General features: G+C 36.8%; 1 protein-coding gene across 2 annotated transcripts in view; it reads left to right on the forward strand.

Annotated features, from left to right (window-relative positions):
* Positions 1 to 23772, forward strand: part of LOC123677642 (netrin receptor UNC5B) — a 296659-nt gene that overhangs the window by 271270 nt on the left and 1617 nt on the right. For both annotated transcript variants that reach the window (XM_045614289.1, XM_045614290.1), the window contains exons 8-11: positions 11092 to 11238; positions 18748 to 19011; positions 20732 to 21057; positions 22621 to 23495. In XM_045614289.1, coding sequence (XP_045470245.1) covers positions 11092 to 11238; positions 18748 to 19011; positions 20732 to 21057; positions 22621 to 23495 — 1612 coding nt within the window. The remainder of the gene's footprint in view (positions 1 to 11091; positions 11239 to 18747; positions 19012 to 20731; positions 21058 to 22620; positions 23496 to 23772) is intronic.

Genomic DNA, 23772 nt, shown 5'->3' on the forward strand with positions numbered 1-23772 from the left:
GCTTTTTATTGAAATTCACAAAAGAAAATTCACTTCGAGAAATCGAATGCCATGAAATCGCCACTGATACAGGGTGTTCCTAAATTTGAGGTATAAAGGAAAATGAGATATTCATTCGTTATCGTTTGTACCTTCAATTCAGGAGCACTCTGTATGTACGGATTGTTAATAGATGAACTATCCGTATTCTTGATTTAATTAATTAGTTGAATGAAAAAATGTCGCGAATCTTGTAGAGAAATTTCAAATCAATTATTTGTTCGATTTTTTAAACTATTACAAAAATTGTTCACACTTGTTCCGAACTGGCAAAAATAGATCAAACTGTCAAAAAACTGTACAACAGATGTTACTATTCCGATGTAAATCCAGCCTTATCATTGAAATCGTCCCCCGCGAGTCAGAAAATTTTATGTTCGAACTAGGAACACTTTTTACGATACAGGAAAGCGTAAACAACGCTGTATCATCAACATAGCCGCTTTGACCGGCTCAGCATCCTTGATGTCGAAATTCGAAAAAAAATGAAATTCGCACCAGGGCTCTAAAGCGCATAATGGCCATGTACAAATGTACAATATTCAATTTATAGCGGGTGTTTCTCTGGTTTACACCTTTGTCCTGGCCTTTGAGGGGACACTACAAAGCCCATTTACCCAACGTTAAAATCGCATTATCCCCTTTTATTATGACAAGAATATTTACGATTGGACACGTAGTTTAGTGACGTTCGAACTGCTAATGTTAATATATTTATCCCGCTTTATTTATAGACAGGTGTAAACGTGCCCTGCGAGACGTCTTTGAGATTCCATCTCAGAACTTTTCCGGAGTTCTGCGATGATATTTCTTGCAAGTTTGACGCGCTTGTTGCGCGAGATCAAAGAGGTGTGGACAATATTCTTTTTTGAGGTTCGAAGAAAGATTGCTTCGCTCGTGCTGAATAATATTCGAACAAACGAGCTTTGAAAAGGATTGTTTGTTTTTTAAGCGGAACTTGCCAAGTTCTCGAAACGGAATTTCAATATTTGTTTCCAGAGCTTGTCTTGTTTTTGAGCGTTCGTTCTCCGAACCATTCATTTCATTTTCAACAATTTTGGGTGTTATCGAATTTTAAGCCGGGAATGGTATTTTACAAATGAGCAGATTTTACTGAAATAAATCAACAATTTTTAAACGTTGTTGAGGCGTGTATAGTTCCATATTCAAATGGCATAACCTACTGAACACAAATTACGTTAAAAATGTCAAAAAATAATACATAGTGTTGTATTCATAACGATTTTGAATTGTATCATTCCTATTGATACACTCAATAGATATTTGTATGCCAAAGTGTTTCAAATGTTACATAAATTGTGGAAAAAGGTGAGATTCGTTGTGAGAAATTAATAATTTTGCACCACTTTCGATGAGTTTCATGAAACTTTGATTGACCGATCAACTCATTGTAGTTTGAAATCTATGGAAAATGTCAAAAATGAACCTAAATTGAATCTAGAAATGATTTGATCGTACCTCACAGTAATAAACATAGATAGAGGGAGCATATGTCATTTTCAATAAGCAAATTTTGTCCCCAACATGAACTATCAAGTTGACATGAAGCGCGCGGAAATAAAAACATATTAGTGATAAGATATTTCACCCAATTCGCGAGTTTCTCCACAAAAAACGCACTTCTTATGTCCCATAGTGAATGAACGTTTCATATTATCTCAAAATATATTGAAATAAATAATATCAGAAATTCTGATAACAAACTTCAAGCTCGCCAAACGACGTGAAACAACCGATGACACTAGGAGAGCAAAAGTTGCCAAACCTTGGATTTCAGCAGGTAGATACAGAAAATAATAAATATTCTACTTAAAATAAATTCGACATTCAGGAAAAATATCGTATTCCAAATAGGTATCTACCTCTGATTTCGAGAAAAAAAATTCAAACAATTTTCCAACAATCCTCAGGAAAATCTAAATTATTATAAAGATTCAATTAGGAGACTGTGAAGAATGAATGTTTTAGAAGTTATTCACTCAATCTGTAGAGAATATTAATAAAGATTCAATAAACTGCTATAATCATTAGCAAAAAGTTGGACTACAAGAAACACCCTGTATCTCAGAAACAAAGCCTTTGCGAAGTTATGTTTATAGGACAATGTTTTCTTAAAACTGTCCAAGGAATCTCTTATATTTTTTCGTACTTCCAATTCATGAGCATCTTGTTTACCTACAGCTTGAAAACTTTATATAATATTCGTGCTAAAAATTGTTAAAAATTCTTAAGAATAAACATTGATATAAAATTGTAAAACTAAAATGCATACCTCCATTCCATATAAACCTTGACTTACAATGTAAACTACAAAGTGGAATTTCAAGAAAAATAGCAAATTTGTAGTTATTCACAATTTAATAATGATTAATACGCTACTCAAACTCTCAGCATGGATTTAATGATGAAAACAACAAAACCAAGGCGACAAATTGCAATAATAGTCTAGAACTCTAGAAGACGAAGTGGTATGGCCAAGAATGAAGTATCACACCATAACTTAAAACGTTATTTCGTCGACAATCATTCTATGCACCTTCACCTCATGCGTCTATTTCGTCCGCTTTTAACTCTCCAAGTATGCATGGCAAGAGTGGTTGGGAGGAATAGGAGGAAGTGCATAATTCAGGTGCATAATAGGCCTGGGCTGGCCCGTTGTTCTGTGGCGCCAGCCGTCTCTAAAGAGGACCTGCTGGTAGAGACTGTTTCATTTGCATGTTTAGAGTACAACGGACGCTGACTGACTGGCTGGGAAATGATTATTGTTCATAAAATATTATGAAAACAGTTTCAGGCGACGTGCGTACCTCAGTTTATAATGGTCATTAATCTAATTATGGAACATTTGAATGGGCTCGATGATTTACTCCATTCGTGCCCACTGGAGAATTTCAGTGCTGGCATGCAGATGTAAAAGGGTGTTAGGGGCATATGGTACTTTGTTCTTCGCAGTGGGTAGTCCTCGTTTGGAGAGCTGAAAGGTGTTTTAATTCAGCACTTTGACTCTTGGCCTCAGAGTAATGAACATAGATAGAAGGAGCATATGTCATTTTCAGTAAGCAAATTTTGTCCCCAACATTAACTATCAAATTTGACATGAAACGCGCGGAAATGAAAACATGTCAGTGATACGATATTTCACTCAATTCGCGAGTTTCTCCACAAAGAACGCACTTCTTATGTCCCATAGTGAATCAATGCTTCATATTAATTCAAAATATATCGAAACTTCAAGCGCGCCAAACGACGTGAAATAACCGATGACACTAGGAGAGCAAAAGTTGCCAAACCTTGGATCTCAGCAGGTAGATACAGAAAATAATACATATTCTGTTATTATAAATTCGACAATTAGGAAAAATATCGGATTCCAAATATTCAAATTTGCATATTTAATCGGGAATCACTCAAATAAATATATTTCATTCAATATAATATGCATTCATAACGATATAGTAAAATTGTGGATTTGAAAATATATCACAATCCGACAACGTCATCTAACCACGTTGAGGACATGTAAAAACTGCGTATACTCCCTCTATCTATGTTTATTACTTTATGGGTGCGACTCAATAATTAAGAATTCGAGAGCAGCATCGATGTCCATCTGGTCGTCAATATATTTTGATACACTTCAAATCTTCTCTTGTGTTCTGCTTCGTCACCTTTATGTAAAATCAATTTAGGGGTCCCTCAGAGCTCTGACCTAGGACCACTCTTATTTCTTATTATGATCTACCGGTTTATTGATTCAGGTATCCTGTCTAATTTGCTAATGACTCATCGATGGCGGTTTCAGCAAAGTGTCTTGTTGAATTCAGTGCCCAATGTTGCCAAATTGTTCCATTTTTACTCCAATCTTCGGATCAAAAAATTTAAATGCCATACTGGAACGTCTCCACTGCCTCAAACCCCGAGATATAATTATCGATCCATCCTTCCTAGCATTTAGCTAATTGCGGGTCAACAATTCACCGAATGTCAAAGGAAATGCAACGGGCAGACAGCACAATGAGGGTTCCTACGTGGAGTTTTATCTCTAACGAACTTTCGCCCCAATTAAGGGCCAATCGGAGAGAGAAAAAAACCGGGAAAAGCGTATTATCGGGACGCCACAGGATCAGGGGATTAAGAACGGTGTAGACTGTGTACAAAGCGCAATTAGAGAGACCACCCCTAGAGAATGCAGTGCAACGTCAGGAGCAGTTAGGCGACACCGTTGGAAACGAGGTGTCACTTCAGCTGAGGCCTCTGCTTGAAACCCAAGGGGTTTTTGTCGAGTAATACTACGCGCTTGTGTCTATGTGACCAACAACTCTGAGAACTGGAGCCTGAGGAATGAATTGGATCTGTATCCGGATCAGACATTTAGATTCGGCGGATATTTATGCTTTATTTTTTTGGCTTTCTATTGTTTTTGAAGTAATTTTCGTGATTGAAAGCGGTTAATGAGATAGATAGCGGCGTTTTCACGTCCTTGAGACAGTGTTCAGTTTATTGTATTAGGACTATTGATATCAGGTGACTAATTTGATCTATACAGCCATTTCGTCTGGAATTCAGGCTTTACCAAGGCTACAGAGAAAAACCAAGCAAAATAGGTATAAGTTGAAGTGACAAATATGTATGAATAAAAGGTAACCGTACCTACAGGTCGATGTTTCTGCAATGGGTAACCTCCCTAGTTCATGATTGGCGAAACCATAGAGGAATAAACATAGATAGAGGAAGTAGACGCAATTTTTACATGTACCCAACATGGTTAGATTACGTTGTCGGATTGAGATATTTTTTTGAATCCACAATTTTAATATATCATTATGAAGGTATATTATATTGAATGAAATATATTTATTTGAGTTTTTCCCGATTAAATATGCAAATTTGAAAATTTGTAATCCGATATTTTTTCTAATTGTCGAATTTATAATAAGCAGAATATTTATTATTTTCTGTATCTACCTGCTGAAATCCAAGGTTTGACAACTTTTGCTCTCCTATTGTCATCGGTTGTTTCACATCGTTTGGCGCACTTGAAAAGTTGCTTTTCTGAATTTCTGATATATTTAGGTATTTATTTCAATATATTATTTCGAGTTAATATGAAACGTTGATTCACTATGGGACATAAGAAGTGCGTTCTTTATGGAGATACTCGCGAATTGAGTGAAATATCGTATCACTGATATGTTTTCATTTCCGCTCGCTTCAAATTTGATAGTTCATGTTGAGGTCTAAATTTGCTTACTGAAAATGACATTATGCTCCCTCTTTCTATGTTTATGACTCTGAGGTCGCACCCAATAGTTTGTTAGGCTTCTTGGATCAAAATATGAAAATTACAGATATTTGTACGAAATTATAGCTTGCTGTTGGCCTGGAATTAGCTGGCAAAAAACCATAGTGTAAAATTCGCCGTATTTTTTAAATAACGAAAAATTCACGTCGTGAAAAATGCTTCGATACAATAGATACCTGAAGACGTAAGCCCCAAACTGATATTTGCGGCTTCGCAACCTGCTTATCGAAGTTATTCCTTAATAAAGGTTGCTTATGCCCGGAATCTTGGATAAAATCAGATACGCTCCGTTAGAAGAGATAGAACGCTTCTGGAAATCAATTTCCAGACTGGAATTTACATGAAACATCAAAGATTATCCAGCCCCTGAGGCGCGCTTGCTATATCCGAATGTTATGTAAACAGATAAGTGAATGAAGTAGTATAAACGACCTCTCTCAATACAAAAACGGTGCGTTCTGTGTGTGTGTTGGAATATGTCAAATTGTCATGTTGCCCATTTATCCGACTGCAATGGTGTGTATATATATTTGGACCGGATGCTTTATTCGAGGAAATGACGTATTGTTACAAATGACTTCTAAAATTACTCTCCTTTTTTTTCGGGTAGAAATTGCTAGCGTTTTTGGAAGAAGGACTAATTGCTACCAATTACTCGTGAAAGGCTTGGTGTAGCGACAGGAAGTACCTGCAGTAAAGGAGGTTCATTTTGGTCTATTATATGCAATATGATCCGTTGGATGAAAAAAATTTTAACGCCTGATGCTGAGATTTTCACAGTTAACGTTTATAAATGTTTTGAATGCCAAAATCGAATAGAAAATATGTTCGGAAACTGTGAGAACTATTTGCATGAAATTTGCTACTACTAAAGAACAACTTCATGTTGGGGACAAAATTTGCTTACTGAAAATGACAAATGCTCCCTCTATCTATGTTTATTTCTCTGAGGTACTAACAAAAAAAAGAAAAGGTATGGTACTGGTGGCGGCATATGTGTACAAAGCCTTATTGATTGAAATGGTAAGAAAGCGATTCAAAAGAGGAGAAATTTAAGAGTTAACGTAATCTATCCCTCCCAATCCCAGAAGAGTTTTTCGTTAATGGAATAACTCAAGACATCCGCCGTCAAGTCTAAACTTTCCATCCAGGCTAAATTCGCTAAGCGCGGGATTTTACCGAAGAATTTTCACGGGGATCCCCCTTCTAATGACAAAACGTGATCCAATATTAAAACAGAATGAATGCTAAGGATATCATATCCCGAGGGAAGACGGCTGGTATAAGTCAGGCTCTCGGGAGTGACGTCTCGAAGATTCCCGTAAATTACCGGGGTGTTATTGTAGCATGATGGGGGCGAACGCTTCCGTTTTGGGATGTCTTTTCCCCGGTCGTGCGCCCATTTGGTATTCCGCGCGGGTGAAAGCAGAGATTTGTTATTGCTTTCAGGTGTTATGAAAATATTATATCCTTGAGAAGTCGGAGGCGTGGAGATGAAGTGTCACTCGACCTTGCGGGGTGCTCGTCTGTGAGTGAAATATGATGTAGAGCCTTCTTCGGGATCGATGGTTCCGGTGGTTTTTGTTTTTTCGATAATAATATTTTGGTGTCGCTCTAGAATTCATTAAAAGGGAACACCACCACGTGAAATTCTCGAGATCTGTCTATATTTCGATCAGAAGAAGTTAGAATATTACAATAGTTCCAACTTTTATCGAAAGGTAGTACTTCACGAGTCTTTTTAAAAATATCACAAAAGTTCTGTTTCGCCTTTTTTGTATTAGTTTCAAGTGAAATTATTTCTACCAATATTTTTAAAATACCCACATCAGTGCTTTGTAGCAATACCATATCATCAATTTGCGAAAAATGTAAAGTTACCAAAATTATTATTTTTGATCTATTCGCAAATTAAAATCATGGAAATACAACATGTAGATACAAATCGATGATTTGTAAGAAAAAATATATCTAATTTCGTTTTAAATTGAGCAGTCACATGTTGGTGTTTCTTCTTGATCGAATAAAAAACACTGCAATTTTTCACACTATGATTAATTCTTTTTTGATAAAATATCTCAAACTACGAAAACAAAAAGTGGTTTGCCTAATAAAAATAATCGAGAAGAGTACTGACTTGAAGACCACATAACTCTTGAAATTATTATAAGAGATAAGAGATTATAAGACCTCAAAGTAATAAACATAGATAGGGGGAACATATGTCATTTTCAGTAAGCAAATTTGGCCCCAACTTGAACTATCAAATTTGACATGAAGCGCGCGGAAACGAAAACATATTAGTGATACGATTTTTTACTCAATTCGCGAGTTCCTCCACAAAGAACGCACTTCTTAAGTCCCAAAGTCAATCAACGTTTTATATAAACTCAAAATATATTGAAATAAATACCTAAATATATCAGAAATTCAGAAAAACAATCTTCAAGCACGCCAAACGACGTGGAACAACCGATGACAATAGGAGAGCAAAAGTTGCCAAACCTTGGATTTCAGTAGGCAGATACAGAAAATAATAAATATTCTGCTCATTATAAATTCGACAATTAGGAAAAATATCGTATTCCAAATATTCGAATTTGCATATTTAATCGGGAATCACTCAAATAAATATACTTCATTCAATATAATATACATTCATAATGATATAGTAAAATTGTGGATTTGAAAATATATCACAATCCGACAACGTGATCTAACCATGTTGGGGACATGTAAAAATTGCGTATACTCCCTCTATTTATGTTTATTACTTTATGATCAAGTGTTACACGATGAAAAAACTCAATGGGATTCTTAAACAATAAAAAATGCATACATCAATCCAATTTTAGCTCAGCTTAGGTGCAACGCCCTTGCATACCACAAATTCAGATCGTTCAAAATCCACCGGACAAGCTGGAGAACCGTCCAAATTAATTCAAGAGCCTTTATTGAAAACCAGACCCCTAAAATTCCGCGTTGAAATCTCCAATTCTAGAGATTCTAATCGTAATAAATGATGTCATCAACCGGTAGGATTCCCCAGGATCTTAGGTCCTTTGACCTGGGAATTCGTGCCATTTAACCCCAAAATCCCGCTAGGCTTGCGCCCTTCGGATTCATTTGTTTGTGTGCTTACCCATAACTCGCCTCCTACGATGACTCGCGGTCAACCGGAAGTAATATGGCCGCAGGGTGCCCCCAGAACGCAAACACAGATAGAAATTCGAGGGCCCCCCGTACTGCAAATTTCCTTACGTGGCCAGTTATTTACGGTAAATATTGACTGCGTCAGCGAAATTCCATGAAAACACCATCCCTGTTCTGTTTGCGGGCTTTGGGGGAAGGTGAAGTAGGCAGGAAAAGTCGCCGAGGATCCGATTGGAATTTAATCAGGGGGAGCAAAGGAGAAGATAAGGTTTTCAGATTTGCAAAATACGTGATGTTCGTGAGAATCACGTTTGAGCTAGGAAATTTCTGATGATTTTAGGTGCTGCTAAATTTTACCATCTTGATGAAACTTCTACAGGTTGTTCGGGGGTGCTGTGGCATGACTCTGTCAAGTTATCCAACACAAGGACCTTGTGCTAACTTGAGGAGGGCCGAAGAACCTCAACATTTTCGCACTTTTTTCAGTTTTTTGCAGACCCACTTTTTTGTATTTGTCACTGGACTATTATTTTCATCGACTGTATCTCAATTGATACTGAGTTTACGAGGAAGTCTGTGAATACAAAATTGTAGAGAATGTAATGGTCTACAACTTTAAAAATGAATGTTCTGGTCGAAAACTACTTAGTTTGGAAGTTATGAACAAAAAACTGAAAAAAAAAGTCCGAAAATGTTGAGGTTCTTCGTTCTTCGGCCCTCCTCAAGTTAGCACAGGGTCCTCGTGTTGGATAATTTGACAGAGTCATGCCACAGCACCCCCGAACAACCTGTAGAAGTTTCATTGAGTTCGGAATGTAAATGTCCAGTAGGTAAAATGTATTTTCCTACAACTGCTATGAAAAGTAGCATATTCTTCATAGCTTACTCAATTTCATAACTAAGTATTGCTCATACTGTGGAAAATATTATTTCTCACGGCACATTGTCCACACCTAGCTTGGTAGACCAATGAAATTTGGCTTTTGAGTCGTTTCTATGGAAACGCAATAAATTAGCACTTACTGTCAACGAAGGTCATTTTGATTTGAAAGAAGTCCATTACTTTAATTATTGAAATTTGTGCTGTTCGTTGACAGTATTTGCTAATTTATTGCGTTTCCATAGAAAGGACTCAAAAGCCCAATTTCATTGGTCTACCAAGCGAGATGTTGGCAAAGTGCCGTGGGGAATAATATTTCCCACAGTATGAGCAATACATAGTTTTGAAATTGAGTAAGATATGAAGAAAACGCTACTTTCCATAGCCGTTGTAGGAAAAGTATATTGTGCAACATGTTCTCGCTCGTGTGTTTGCGGCACTTCCACACTCGCGAGAGAAATTGGACTTTCCCCACTTGTTGCACAATATACTATTATCTACTGTACTATTTGATTTGTTTCACGAAACTTCTATTGTGGTGATTGGCGCAATTTAGAGTTGGAAAAAATGTAAATATTTTGATCGGCCGATCATATTTTGTGTGATAAATCGTACAGATCATCAGCGGTACGGAAGAAGGCATAACGTTGATGCCCATGAACGAATTGACACAAGTATCCGGTCAAACTTTCAACCAGCACTCAAAAAGGTCAATTAGTTCACTAATCAATTAGAGAATAACCAAATATAATTCAATTTCTGCGAATACCGAATTAAGTCTTATTGACAATGGCATTCTCATAATAACCGAAGATGAATTTTCATCCCTTGCAAACTGGATGGGATCAACCGGATAGGTCAACAGAAATGTTGCGAAAAAACTCCGAACCCAATTCAATTAACGGAAAAATACCATCGTAAACCTGAGGGTTTGATTACGGTGAGTGGAGCGTATCCATTCCTAGACACGTCCAATTCGATTTTTCCGAGTGCCGAGCGCAGCAGAAGAATCTAATTTTGCCCGGAATTACGGTTCCTGATTACGGCCATCAGTATTACCCTTCTCCGAAGGTAATATGTCCAACTCGGGGGTTTGGGTTGCGATCCGATTCAAATTCTTCAAAATACAACGTTCTGCACAAGTATGAACGACCCTGCATGATGTTATACCCAAATTTCATTCCCCCCCTTTCGGGTTTGATGAATCGAAACATTATTCGAACGTTTGCCAGAATCTGAAATCGAATTTGAATGATGAAGACTTTTGGAACGCCATAAAAGGAAGAACATTTCCATTGGAAAAGCCAAGAAGGTTTTGAAGTTTTTCGATAAAACTTGCCAGTAATGCTCAAACTTTCAAAGAAATCAAACAAAATATAAAGGCGTTTTGATAATATGCTACTCCCGATTTCCCCATGAGATATTGCTAGACTATCTGTTAGGAAGGATTGGCTTATTGCTTCAGTAACCATCATGTACCACATTAGTTCGATAGACGAAAGGTCAGGAGACCTGGGTGGCCACCGCTAGGTATTGACGTTACCTTCCAGAATCTGAAAATTACGAATTTTTTGTGAAGAGATTCTTTATTGTATTATTGATGACATTCTTGAATAACCTCTCTCTTGATTTTTCCAACAAATGTCCTTCAGTCTTTATTTCAACCCACAAACTGACCTTGATTTTTTTGTTTCAGCAAATCTGGAGAGCACCCAGTATGACATCATATTGTACATAGGGCTAATGGTTGCCATCTTAATTGTTCTGCTACTGTCCTACTTCCTAGTACGAGTTTACCGAAAAAAGGATCAACACCAGAGTCTATATAATATGGCATCCAATGGTGAGTGTCCAATATACCAAGAGATTGTTTTTATAAAACCCACTGATATGAATTGTAAAGTGTAAAAATAAATGTATGAAAAAGTATGTTATTTTGAGTTGCATACAAGATTATCCCTCACAATAGCACACAATAGTTAGTGTTACCCATAAATACAAAATTCAAAGAATGAAGATAGAGATCAACAGAAGCATTGAAATTTATTTATTGAGTTCTATGCATACTAAAATTGCGTCAAACAAGACAGTCAATTGCAAATCGGTTCGTCTAGTTTTTTTCTCAATTTTTCTTGTTATCTAGTTGATACTGTTCTCAATATTAAACTGTAAAATTCTTTCCTGCACTAAAAGTATATCTACAAAACAAATCATGATAACGATATTGCTTACAAACAACAATAATGCTTGTTCTACTTCACTATAAGTTCATCTTTGTTATACACACCCTACAATGAAAATTGAATTACAAGAGTATCATTGATAGGAAGGACCCTTCATGTCATCTCAAATTATGTGACAACTATGATATCCCGAAGTTAACCCCTATTGTCGTTGTTGCTGCAGTAGCTGGATTCATTTGACTTTGATAGGAGCTGCTATACGCTTGTCAACTAATGTCAGGCTTCTTTATAATAGGAGAGTTCATCGAAGGGAAATGGAGAAAATCAATACAAGACATGCGGAACAAAATCCCTTTGTTCACTTTTGATGTTCATGTGACTCATCAGTAGTGTCAATCAACATTTTCGACAAATAAGATTGAATTTCAAGTTTGAATACATCAATTTCTAATTAAATCAACTCCTATTTTTTCTTCCAATCACGTAAGATGCTTTCAAATCTGCATCTGATCAAAATACTGTTTTTTCGTCGAGTTCTTCATCAACCTAATGATTTTTTCTCTCCAATTACTTAATGCCAAGTTTACATTCTGAAACATCAAAGTAACATTCACAATCAAGTTGCTTTTAGACCCAAAAATTTTCAGTGAATATGAATACCGGTTCTCCCTGAAAAAGTTGAAACTCTACGTAATCCTTTCATAACCTGTTGTCATCTTCGAAAAAACTGGAAGGAACTTGAAAGCTTACCATTCATTCAAAGCAAAAAGTTATCTCTCAAAGCCTAACAAAGATAAAAATGTTCGTCAGGATTTTCACATAATTCAACCAGGGTTGAAAAAAACTCTTTGGTAATTTATCAAGAGAGCCTTGAGTGGTATTGAGACAGCTTAGCTGGAATCAGTCCCCGAGGATGATATTAATGTAATATATGCAAATCGGCAGATTTCTTATCTCGGCAACAACTTGTTGATTCGCCAGACCATTAAGAAACAGCGTTGGTTATGTCAGTAGCCAAGAGTTCGAGCTCGACTGATACAGTTACCTTGCAAAAAAGTTCCTATGTTTCACGCTTCGTGTTTTCATAATTTTATTCTAGAAAATTTTAACATTCTCTCAGATCATGTTTCGGAATAAATAGAATCAAGAATTCGAATGAAACGGTCTTGATAAAGGATTTTTTATGGTTCCGAAAAAAACCGTAAACGAAGCACAATTTCATTTAGGATTTTGTCAAAGTTTAAGTTCAATATAATGCTAGGATCTATGTGAAATACAAAATCATTTTTAAGTTCTCTGCGTGATCTATGTGAGGTAATTTTCGATGACTAACCGATACCGATTTCGGCAATATCTCACAAATAACTTGACAGCATAAATGCTATCCTTCACATAACCCCACAAAAAAATCCAAAGAAGATAAATCACAAGATCTTGGTGGTCAATTCACATCGCTGAAATAAGAAATTACGATTCCTTTTCTAACAATAAAATCAACTGCTCATGTTGTGTGGCTTGTTGCACCATCTTGCTGGAACTTTATTTCTTCTTATTTCGATATGTTGTGTTTCTTTAAACATCTGCAATAGAAAATACGAACAAATCAAGAATTTTGAAAAATTCTTGGAATTGATCTAACTCTTTCTGTGCTGTTAGTCCTAAGGGTCTGAGGCAGCTAAGTCCTTGAGGATATAAGAACTTTCTCAACTAACGGGTGTTTTTTTTCGAGGTATATAACTTTAAGTTGGCATTACTGTTCAAGATGGCGACCGATTTAACAGCTGTCAAGTGATTTATTCTCAGTTTGGTTTGGCAATTCATCATGAATAGACCCACGCCTGAACAACGCTTGAAAATAGTGCAATTTTATTTCGAAAATAATGGTTCTGTGCGGAATACGTATCGCGCACTACCTCCATTTTATTTTGTTTAGCGATGAAGCGCACTTCTGGTTGAATGACTACGTCAACAAACAAAACTGCCGCATTTGGAGTGAAGCTTATCCTCAAGTGTATGTAGAAACACCGTTACATCCAGAAAAACTGACTGTTTGGTGCGCTTTATGGGCTGGTGGAAAAATTGGTCCGTACTTCTTCAAAAACGATGATGGCCAGAACGTTACAGTCAATGGTGATCGGTATAGAGCCATGATTACTAACTTTTTCATTCCTGAATTGAACAACCATGATGTCCAGGAGCTGTAGTTCCAACAAGACGGCGCAACATGTCACACAGCTCGTGCCACAATCGATTTATTGAAAGACACGTTTGGTGACCGCCTAATTTCACGTTTTGGACCTGTGAATTGGCCTCCAAGATCTTGTGATTTAACACCGCTAGACTACTTTCTGTGGGGCTATGTAAAGTCATTGGTCTATGCGGATAAGCCACAAGCCCCTATTGCCGATATACGGCCACAAATGTTGGAAAAAGTCATCGAAAATTGGACGTCCAGATTGGACTACATCCGAGCCAGCCGTGGCGGTCATATGCCAGAAATCATATCTAAAATGTAATGCCACGAGATTATCTTGCGGATAAATAAAATTCATGTCAATCGAATAATCCATCGTTGTTTTATTGCAATTTAAAGTTCTATAGCTCTAAAAAAAACACCCTTTAGGGTGTTTAGTGTGTTTAGTTCAAATTCGCACAGATCATTAAAATATTAAGGAAATCAAGAGACCTCAAGGATGAATTCTATAACAACAGTCCTCCGAGTCCTATTAATTTAGTACGCCAAATTCATCACCGAGATAAGATGGGAATGCTGGGCATTGCGTAATTTAGTAAATTGACCTGGACAGCGACCAATCACATTGGGGCAATAACCCTATCTTAGCAAATTGAAAAGGATTTTTAAAGCTGATGTAGCTGGGGGGGGTTTGCTTTATCGTAGATGCACATCGATTAAGTGGGCTGTTCTAGCAAGTAAAATCATTTAGATATGCATTGGAAGGCCAAGGGATTACACTGCCTGTTTCTTCAATTACTATACTGCGAGCCGTCCGGCAAAAAGCATACTTATAAAGACAGAGGACACTGGAATAAGATCTTATCATTTTAATGAGAAATGCAAATGGAAAATGATAATCGCAGAAACATGAATTTCCATTAGAGGACTGCGCTTCTTGAATGGTCAGTAATCGATTATGGCAGTTTTTGTCATGACTACCTCTGCTGTGTTCTCAGATTCAATTATGGAATTAATCAATTCGTATATACAGATCGGTATTAATTTTTTTTTGTTTCTTCGAAGGAAACTAGTTTGAATATTCATAAACTTGTTAATATTTCCTGATAAATTTCTATACTCGAATAGATAAGCTCTCGACTTCTTAATTCATTCAAATTAGAATATTGTGCCTTTTTAAACTCAACTTTTTCAACTTATATTACACTAATTGTACGGGGTGGTCCAGTTCCAGGAAATGACAGATAACTGAAAATAATATGGTTTTGCTCAGGAAAATAACTAAGTTTACAAAGTTTGAACAAAAAAAATCAAATTGATTATTTTTTGGCAAAAGGATCGAGTAATTTGAATGAAATTTTCCAAGCGTCAATTTCCAAGGTGAAAGCAAGTTTTGCGATAAAATTTTTTCGTTTTACCAGTGGCGTCAAGTGACTGGACATGTTTATTTCTCTCTAATAAGAATATTTCTTGATTAAAGAGCGAAAATTCAAAATGATTAATAATTTTATAAAACTATAAGTGAAATGATACATTGAACTACAAAAATAGAGAATGAACTTAGAGAAATTGATCGAAATATAATCCATTATATGCTACGTTTTCGACACACGTAAAACATTTTGTTAATAAAGGGTGTTTTTTCTTAGAGCTTTAGAACTTTAAATTGCAATAAAACAACGATGGATCATTCGATTGACATGAATTTTATTTATCCGCAAGATAATTTTGTGGCATTACATTTTGAATATGATTTCTGGCATATGACCGCCACGGCTGGCTCGGATGTAGTCCAATCTGGACGTCCAATTTTCGATGACTTTTTCCAACAATTGTGGCCGTATATCGTCAATAACACGGCGAATGTTGTCTTCCAAATGGTCAAGGGTTTGTGGCTTATCCTCATAGACCAATGACTTAACATGGCCCCACAGAAAGTAGTCTAGCGGTGTTAAATCACAAGATCTTGGAGGCCAATTCGCAGGCCCAAAACGTGAAATTAGGCGGTCACCGAATGTGTCTTTCAATAAATTGATTGTGGCACGAGCTGTGTGACATATTGCGCCGTCTTGTTGGAACCACAGCTCCTGGACATCATGGTTGTTCAATTCAGGAATGAAAAAGTTAGTAATCATGGCTCTATAGCGATCACCATTGACTGTAACGTTCTGGCCATCATCGTTTTTGAAGAAGTACGGACCAATGATTCCACCAGCCCATAAAGCGCACCAAACAGTCAATTTTGCTGGATGTAACGGTGTTTCGACATACACTTGAGGATGAGCTTCACTCCAACTGCGGCAGTTTTGTTTGTTGACGTAGCCATTCAACCAGAAGTGCGCTTCATCGCTAAATAAAATAAAATGGACGTAGTGAGCGATACGTATTCCGCACAGAACCATTATTTTCGAAATAAAATTGCACTATTCGCAAGGGTTGTTCAGGCGTGAGTCTATTCATGATGAATCGCCAAACCAAACTGAGAATAAATCACGAGACAGCTGTTGAATCGGTCGCCATCTTGAACAGTAATGCCAACTTAAAGTTATATACCTCGAAAAAAAACACCCGTTATAATTCCCACATCTAAATATCCCTCTAATTTTATTAATTTTCGATTACCTTAATTTCCATTGACAATTGATGATGTTTTTTTTGCTGTATGATATAATTTAGTTATTTGAAGATATTTGCAGGGAAAATAAAGAAACCTACTACTAGATCATTCTATTAGCCATGCCTAACTTTTTGTACCAATCTATTTTGCAACTCTTCCTTGACTTTTCGTTTCGAATTTTCTTGAATGTTTTTCTAGCAACGTTATTCATTTGAATAGTGGCTTGGTGCAACAGGTTATTTCCCGAAATCTGACATGGCGCTTAAATTGTTATTTTACTAATAAATACAAAATTTGATATCTATCCAATTCATAGTTTCGAAATTTTCTGGCAAACAGATTCAAACGGACGAACAAAATATGATGAATATCATTGAAGATGGAGTTGAGTCAGTGATTCAAACCTTATCGTTTGAGGCCATTAGCGGTTCAAAATTCGAAAATTACAGACTAAATTATAGGGTGATTCGTTCAGAGAAACAACGATCGCTCATAATTTAGTCGTTGATAAAATAAAGTGTACCTTCTGCTCACAATAATATTACATCGGAATTGTTGTCCTCCATTGAAAGATGATAAGAAACCACTTAAGACGTAAGCCATGACGGACGAATCATATGGATGAATATTTTTACGTAAACAAAATTTATATCACCTTAGTTAAAAGGAAATAGTTAATGAAGGGTGACTTAATGACAGCAATTCGAAAACCTGATACAACAACTGCTATCAAATAACAACCATTCTCACCGTCATCTGCGTGAAGAATATTAAAATTCTACCCCCCTTTTTCCGAATTTTATGGCTCGTGCTTCACACATGTGCCGTCCCTGTAATTCCAGCCGAATCAAAAATAGGAATACTCGGTTAAAAAAATCTCGAATCGTAAATTATTTCGGCTGTTGACTTGGAAGCAGCCTCTTAAGCCCGTTTTATATACATATCTATTCATCAGAACCGACCTCTACTGAGTTTGAGAATTCGATCTTAATCCAACTGGATGTTTATATTATTTATAAGAGCATATGTTCTATTCGTGTTTTGGGTAGGAGACACATTAAAGTCCTTCACAAGCAGGGATTAAGGGATATCCAGGAAAAATATTGTCTCGCTAGATTTATTCAGAGATAGATGGGATAGCAGTATCAGTCAGGAGCTTTTTGCGCAATTTTTCAATAAAATAATCTATTTTTTTCATTCAAAATGGACAAATGTTCGGGCAAGTATCTACAGAGTGTTCGTGAATAAGTGCGATAATCTTCAGATGGTGATTCGGCATGGAAAAATAATTACAGTTTGCCATATAACTTGTTAAGATTTTTCTTAGAAACTGTCTATCTATTTATTGCCCTCAAATTTTTGAAAGAAAAAAGTGATACGCTACTGAGATTTTTCAGGCTAAAAACCATTTTTGAATTATTACTTCAATTCGGGAAAAAAATCTCTCATGCATTTAAACTATAAAACATCTTAACATTGATACATTATAAAGAACTGGGAACTCAATAATAGGTATTAACGAATAATGAATAATTTATTGAAGAAATCACAAATACGTGTAAAGATGTTTCATTTTTTTTTTCATAAAAACTGCGTCCATGCAAAAAAGAAAAGCTTTAAAAAATTGTTGTCACAAATTGAATAAGCAATTATTCATATATAATTTTTAGCTTGAAATATCTTAGTGGCGATCCTTTTTTCTTAAAAAAAAAGAGATCATTTCATTGAATATCTCGACCAGTGTCAGAGCAAGAAATAGTTAGATTTCAAGAAATAATTCAGCATGCAGTATCTCGGAATTCTATTTTACTATTTCTATTTTTTCATGTGGAATCTTCCCCCCTGAAATTTGTTGAATTTATTCACTGACACACTATATATAAAATAACAACTTCAAGCACCCACCAAAATCAGAAATAGTACAGTGAAAAAACTATGATAAATTCGTTTGTATTTTGATCAGTAAGATATGCATAAAAAAATGTTTACAAATATTTTGTAACAGGGGGCCAACAGAAGATTTTCGAAAAATGAGTTTGCATTATTGCATTTATATCACACGTTCAAGATAACGTTCTATTATAAATGAAATTCGATATCTCTGTTACCAATGTAGATATTTTCGCTGGAGCTTGGAGATTTACATGTAAAAAAGAAAATATGCATGAGCATCCATCTTGATACAAATTCACAAGCAGTAGGTACGTGTTTGTTCAGAGCCTTAAAAAACGAATCCTTCTTTGTGAAAATATATTTTTAAAATACTGTCATTGAATAACCTCATCGTTTTTTTATCTTGTTGAAGTTTAGGTTGACAAAAGAAAAGTATCACTATATCAACGTCTCCAATTGTTTCAGAATACCATCCTGAGTATTTTCCTGATCACGATAAGAAATCTCTGAGCCTACAACCCGACTTAACCCAAACGGTACCGCCCTGTTATGAGTATCCCTCGTACACAACCCCCTCAACGGCTATGGTCACTAGATCAGTTTCCGAACACCACTACGACGTCCCCCATCTAGCTTCAGGGAGCGATATACAGATGTCGCCTGCGACGAGCTCTACGCTAGAATCCTCTAGCGGCAAGAGGAGTCAACTCAGTGGATTCACAAATAACTGTAAGTATAATTGGAAATGATTTCTGCTGGGGATCCTTTGGAAATTTCGAAGTTTCACCTGTAGGGAGCAATATATCGTATCTGATTTCCATGAAAACTTGGAATAGTTCGTACAATGTACAGATTTGTTCCTGATTTGTTTTGAAGATGGCATGGCCCCTATGCCTATGAATCCGCCCCTGAAAGCAGCTTCTTTTAATGCTCGAGTGTAAAAAAGATTAAATAAAAAATATGTCAGTTATATGATAGTCATTTTCCCAATAGAAAGGTCATTTATTTGAATTAAAAATATCGTTTTCTAACTAACTTCGTTCAGCATATACACAATGAGAGGTTATGGAAAGATATACTTAAATTCTACGTCATAAGCGAACGCCATAATAATACCTTTGAGCGTTTTCGCGCTAGATTCAAATTGGATAGAAAAAAGTGTCATGATTTGTCTTAATACTTGAGTTTATTAGCGAAATATTTTTTTTTATCGGATATATTAGAGTATTCCTACATCACAGGAGGAGATACGGAAATAATATGTTATCTATGGGAGTTGTCGCTACTCTTCTCCTTCAAACATTTCTCTTCGATCAGTAAAATAAAGGGTGTTTTTTTTTAGAGCTATAGAACTCTAAATTGCAATAAAACAACGATGGATTATTCGATTGTCATGAATTTTATTTATCCGCAAGATAATCTTGTGGCATTACATTTTAGATATGATTTCTGGCATATGACCGCCACGGCTGGCTCGAATGTAGTCCAATCTGGACGTCCAATTTTCGATGACTTTTTCCAACATTTGTGACCGTATATCGGCAATAACACGGCGAATGTTGTCTTCCAAATAGTCAAGGGTTCTTGGCTTATCCACATAGACCAATGACTTCACATAGCCCCACAGAAAGTAGTCTAGTGGTGTTAAATCACAAGATCTTGGAGGCCAATTCACAGGTCCAAAACGTGAAATTAGGCGGTCACCAAACGTGTCTTTCAATAAATCGATTGTGGCACGAGCTGTGTGACATGTTGCGCCGTCTTGTCGGAACCACAGCTCCTGGACATCATGGTTGTTCAATTCAGGAATGAAAAAGTTATTAATCATGGCTCTATACCGATCACCATTGACTGTAACGTTCTGGCCGTCATCGTTTTTGAAGAAGTACGGACCAATGATTCCACCCGCCCATAAAGCGCACCGAACAGTCAGTTTTTCTGGATGTAACGGTGTTTCGACATACACTTGAGGATTAGCTTCACTCCAAATGCGGCAATTTTTTTCGTTGACGTAGCCATTCAACCAGAAGTGCGCTTCATCGCTAAACAAAATAAAATGGACGTAGTGTGCTATACGTATTCCGGACAGAACCATTATTTTCGAAATGAAATTGCACTATTTGCAAGCGTTGTTCAGGCGTGAGTCTATTCATGATGAATTGCCAAACCAAACTGAGAATAAATCACTTGACAGCTGTTAAATTGGTCGCCATCTTGAACAGTAATGCCAACTTAAAGTTATATACCTCGAAAAAAAACACCCGTTATGAATACTCTTCTTGATACTCAATATACTATTTCCGTCAGCGTCAAAAAATGTCATCATTACGTCATGTTTTCGTCTGTTAGTATATAAAAAAGTATCTTCGATCAATAAAATACGGTTACCGTTCTCGATACTGAATAAACCGTCACATTCAGCTAATAAATATATAATTTCCTGATTCAGCCGATTCAACATACGAAGTAGCAGCAGATTCTGTAACTCTCCCCATGTCGACTCTTCCTGCTGCCTATGCCGTAACTCCTGCAACGAATGGTAACTACACCAGTGCCACTGTGGGCCATTCTGGAGCCTTCCTGAATCTTCCCGAGTCTGGGGTAAGCTTAACGGTGCCAGAAGGTGCCATATCCAGGTCCAGGAAACAGGAGATATTCCTCTCGATCCTCAACGAAGACTGCTTTAGGCCAAAACTGGCTGACAACCTGACACAGCTGAGTCCTGTTGTATCCTGCGGGCCCAATATTTCCCTGAATAAGGCTGTTATTCTGAAGGTGAGCTTAAATTTGCATATACGTAACAGAGAGTGTTTTGTTTTAAGAGATGCGGCGATCTCGACAGATTATTTGTTGCTTTTGCGTTTTGTAGACTGTACTTCGAAGATCTTGAGGAGTTGTGAAATTGAGAACACTTATATTTAATACAAAATCATTGGCACACCTTCTCCTTATAATTTCGGAATCATTCGAATTCCTTCTGTAAAGAAATTGACAGTTCAAACAGTTCAAGCATCTTTCAGAGAACGTACTGATCAGCTTAAAATGTTTTTGGTTATTTGCAAAGAAGGTCATAAAAATGCCAACATACTTACTTAGAGGCCAATTGAAAAGTTCCTGGTCTACCATAGTAAGAACTCGATTTTATGATTCAACATAGTTGCCTTCGAGGGCGATACAGCGATTATAGCGATCTTCCAACTTTTCGATATCATTTTTGTTGTACGATTTGTCTTTCGCTTCAAAATAGGCCTCAGTTTCGGCGATAACTTCGTCATTGGCGCTAAATTTATTTCCAGCGAGCATTCTTTTGAGGTCTGAGGACACAAAAATTCGCTGGGGGCCAGATCTGGCTAATACGGTGGATGCAGAAGCAGTTCGAAGCCCAATTCATGCAATTTTGCCATTGTTTTCATTGATTTGTGACACTCGCATTGTGTTGATGAAACAACACTTTTTTTTCTTCAAATGGGGCCGTTTTTCAACGAGTTCATCCTTTAAACGATCCAATAACTCTATATAATAATCGTTGTTGATGGTCTGACCCTTTTGAGGGTAATCAATGAATATTATACCTTGCGCATCCTAGAATACTGATGCCATAACCTTGCCACCTAGCTGTTGTGCTCTTCCTCGCTTTGGATTCGGTTCATCTTGTGCAGTCCACTCAGCTGACTGGATGAAGGAGCCATGTTTCATCCATTGTCACATATCGACGCAAAAATTCAGGTTTATTGCACTTAAACAGCTTCAAACACTGCTCAGAATCATTAACACGTTGTTGCATTTGATCGATTGTGAGCTCGCGCGGTACCCATTTTGCACAGAGCTTTTTCATGTACAAATATTCGTGAATGATATGATGTACAGTTTGACACGTATCGTTTGAAGGTTGGTACTAACTAAAAATCATATGGATTAAATACTAGCACCGCCATCTGTGCATCAGACCAGGGACTTTTCAATTGGCCTAATATTAGATACAAGAAAGACGAATTTTTCGTGGAATGTTGAATTCCCAATAAGACACAGCTCCTAGTACTTCTCACAATTTCGTAGTTTTCAAAATTCAAAATTATCAAATTATTAAACCAGTTAAATCAATACGATATAACAACCGTTTTTCTAACAAATTGTAAGATTTGTTTCCATTTCAATGATGAACAAAAACCTTCGATCATTTTATTTTCCTCCCATACATAACACGTACTCAAAACGTGATGATAATATTGGATACTTCCAAAACTTCTCCAGGGCATTCAAAACGACGCTAACCACCCAGATCAATAATAATATTATCCAGTTAATTTCTGTATCGAATAAACTTTATTTCTTCTGCAGGTTCCGCACTGCGCTGAACTTTCCAAACACAACTGGTCTGTCTCAGTTCTACAGAGTGACTGCAGCGATTCCCAATGGCAGACAGCAGTTACCCTTGGCCATGAGACCATCAACACCTCCGTGTTCTGTCAATTAGATGAAGACGTAGCTTTCCTGGTCACCGATTGCCTCTCCAGATTCGTGCTGGTCGGACAATCAACAACTGGAGCTGCAATTAAAAAACTAAAACTTGCCATATTCGCCCCCAAGTTATGCTTACAGACCTCAATAGACTACAGTGTGCGTGTGTATGTGCTTGAAGACACGGATAGTTCGATGGAAACGGTCTTCGGTCAAGAAAAACGTCTTGGTGGTTACCTCCTGGACAATCCTAAGACAATCACCTTCCAGGACGGCGGAAACAACCTCTGTCTAAGCTTGGAGAACATAAGTGAGGGCTGGAAGGCCAAATCTTCCTCCAACTACCAAGAGATACCCTTCAGACATCTCTGGCAGTCCAACAGCAACAGCCTCCACTGCTCCTTCAACCTGGAAGCCTACGAGATGAACAGAAACCTTAATTTTAAGATAAAGGTGAACCAGAAAGGGTTCGACCACATCCAATATTTCGACGTTGTGTGCAGAGAAGATATGGACATTCCTAATATGAAAAATAACTCGATTAAGTTGTACCACAATGAATTAGTGCCAAAAATTACGATACAAAGTGAGACTAGCCGTTCTAGTGATTCGAAAAAATCTGTTGAGTTCGCGCATTCACCTAAAAGTTCCAAGAGTTTCAAGTTTTCGGCTGCGGATGACCAGACGCCGAAGGTGGCCAAGAATTTGATAGTTACTGATAGGGGAGTCTCGACATGTGATGATTTCACTTTTAGGTAAATGAATATATTTATTTTTGCATTTAACTTCTACGGTCTCGGCTGCTGCTATTCATGATCATACTATTTCTGACCAGTCTCTATATTGAAATGTTAAAATAGATATAGAATTTGCTCAACTACAGATTAACCTCTATGCTAATCCATTTATTTTGCTAACTAGAAAAGTGGAGATAATTCTAGTAAACGTTAACCAGTAGAAAAATACAATAGACAAATATAAACGGAATAAGAGGGTAATTGATTTTGCTGACAATAGACAAAATATTTGCCG

Source organism: Harmonia axyridis, chromosome 4 (assembly GCF_914767665.1).
Source record: "Harmonia axyridis chromosome 4, icHarAxyr1.1, whole genome shotgun sequence".
NCBI lineage: Eukaryota > Metazoa > Arthropoda > Insecta > Coleoptera > Coccinellidae > Harmonia > Harmonia axyridis.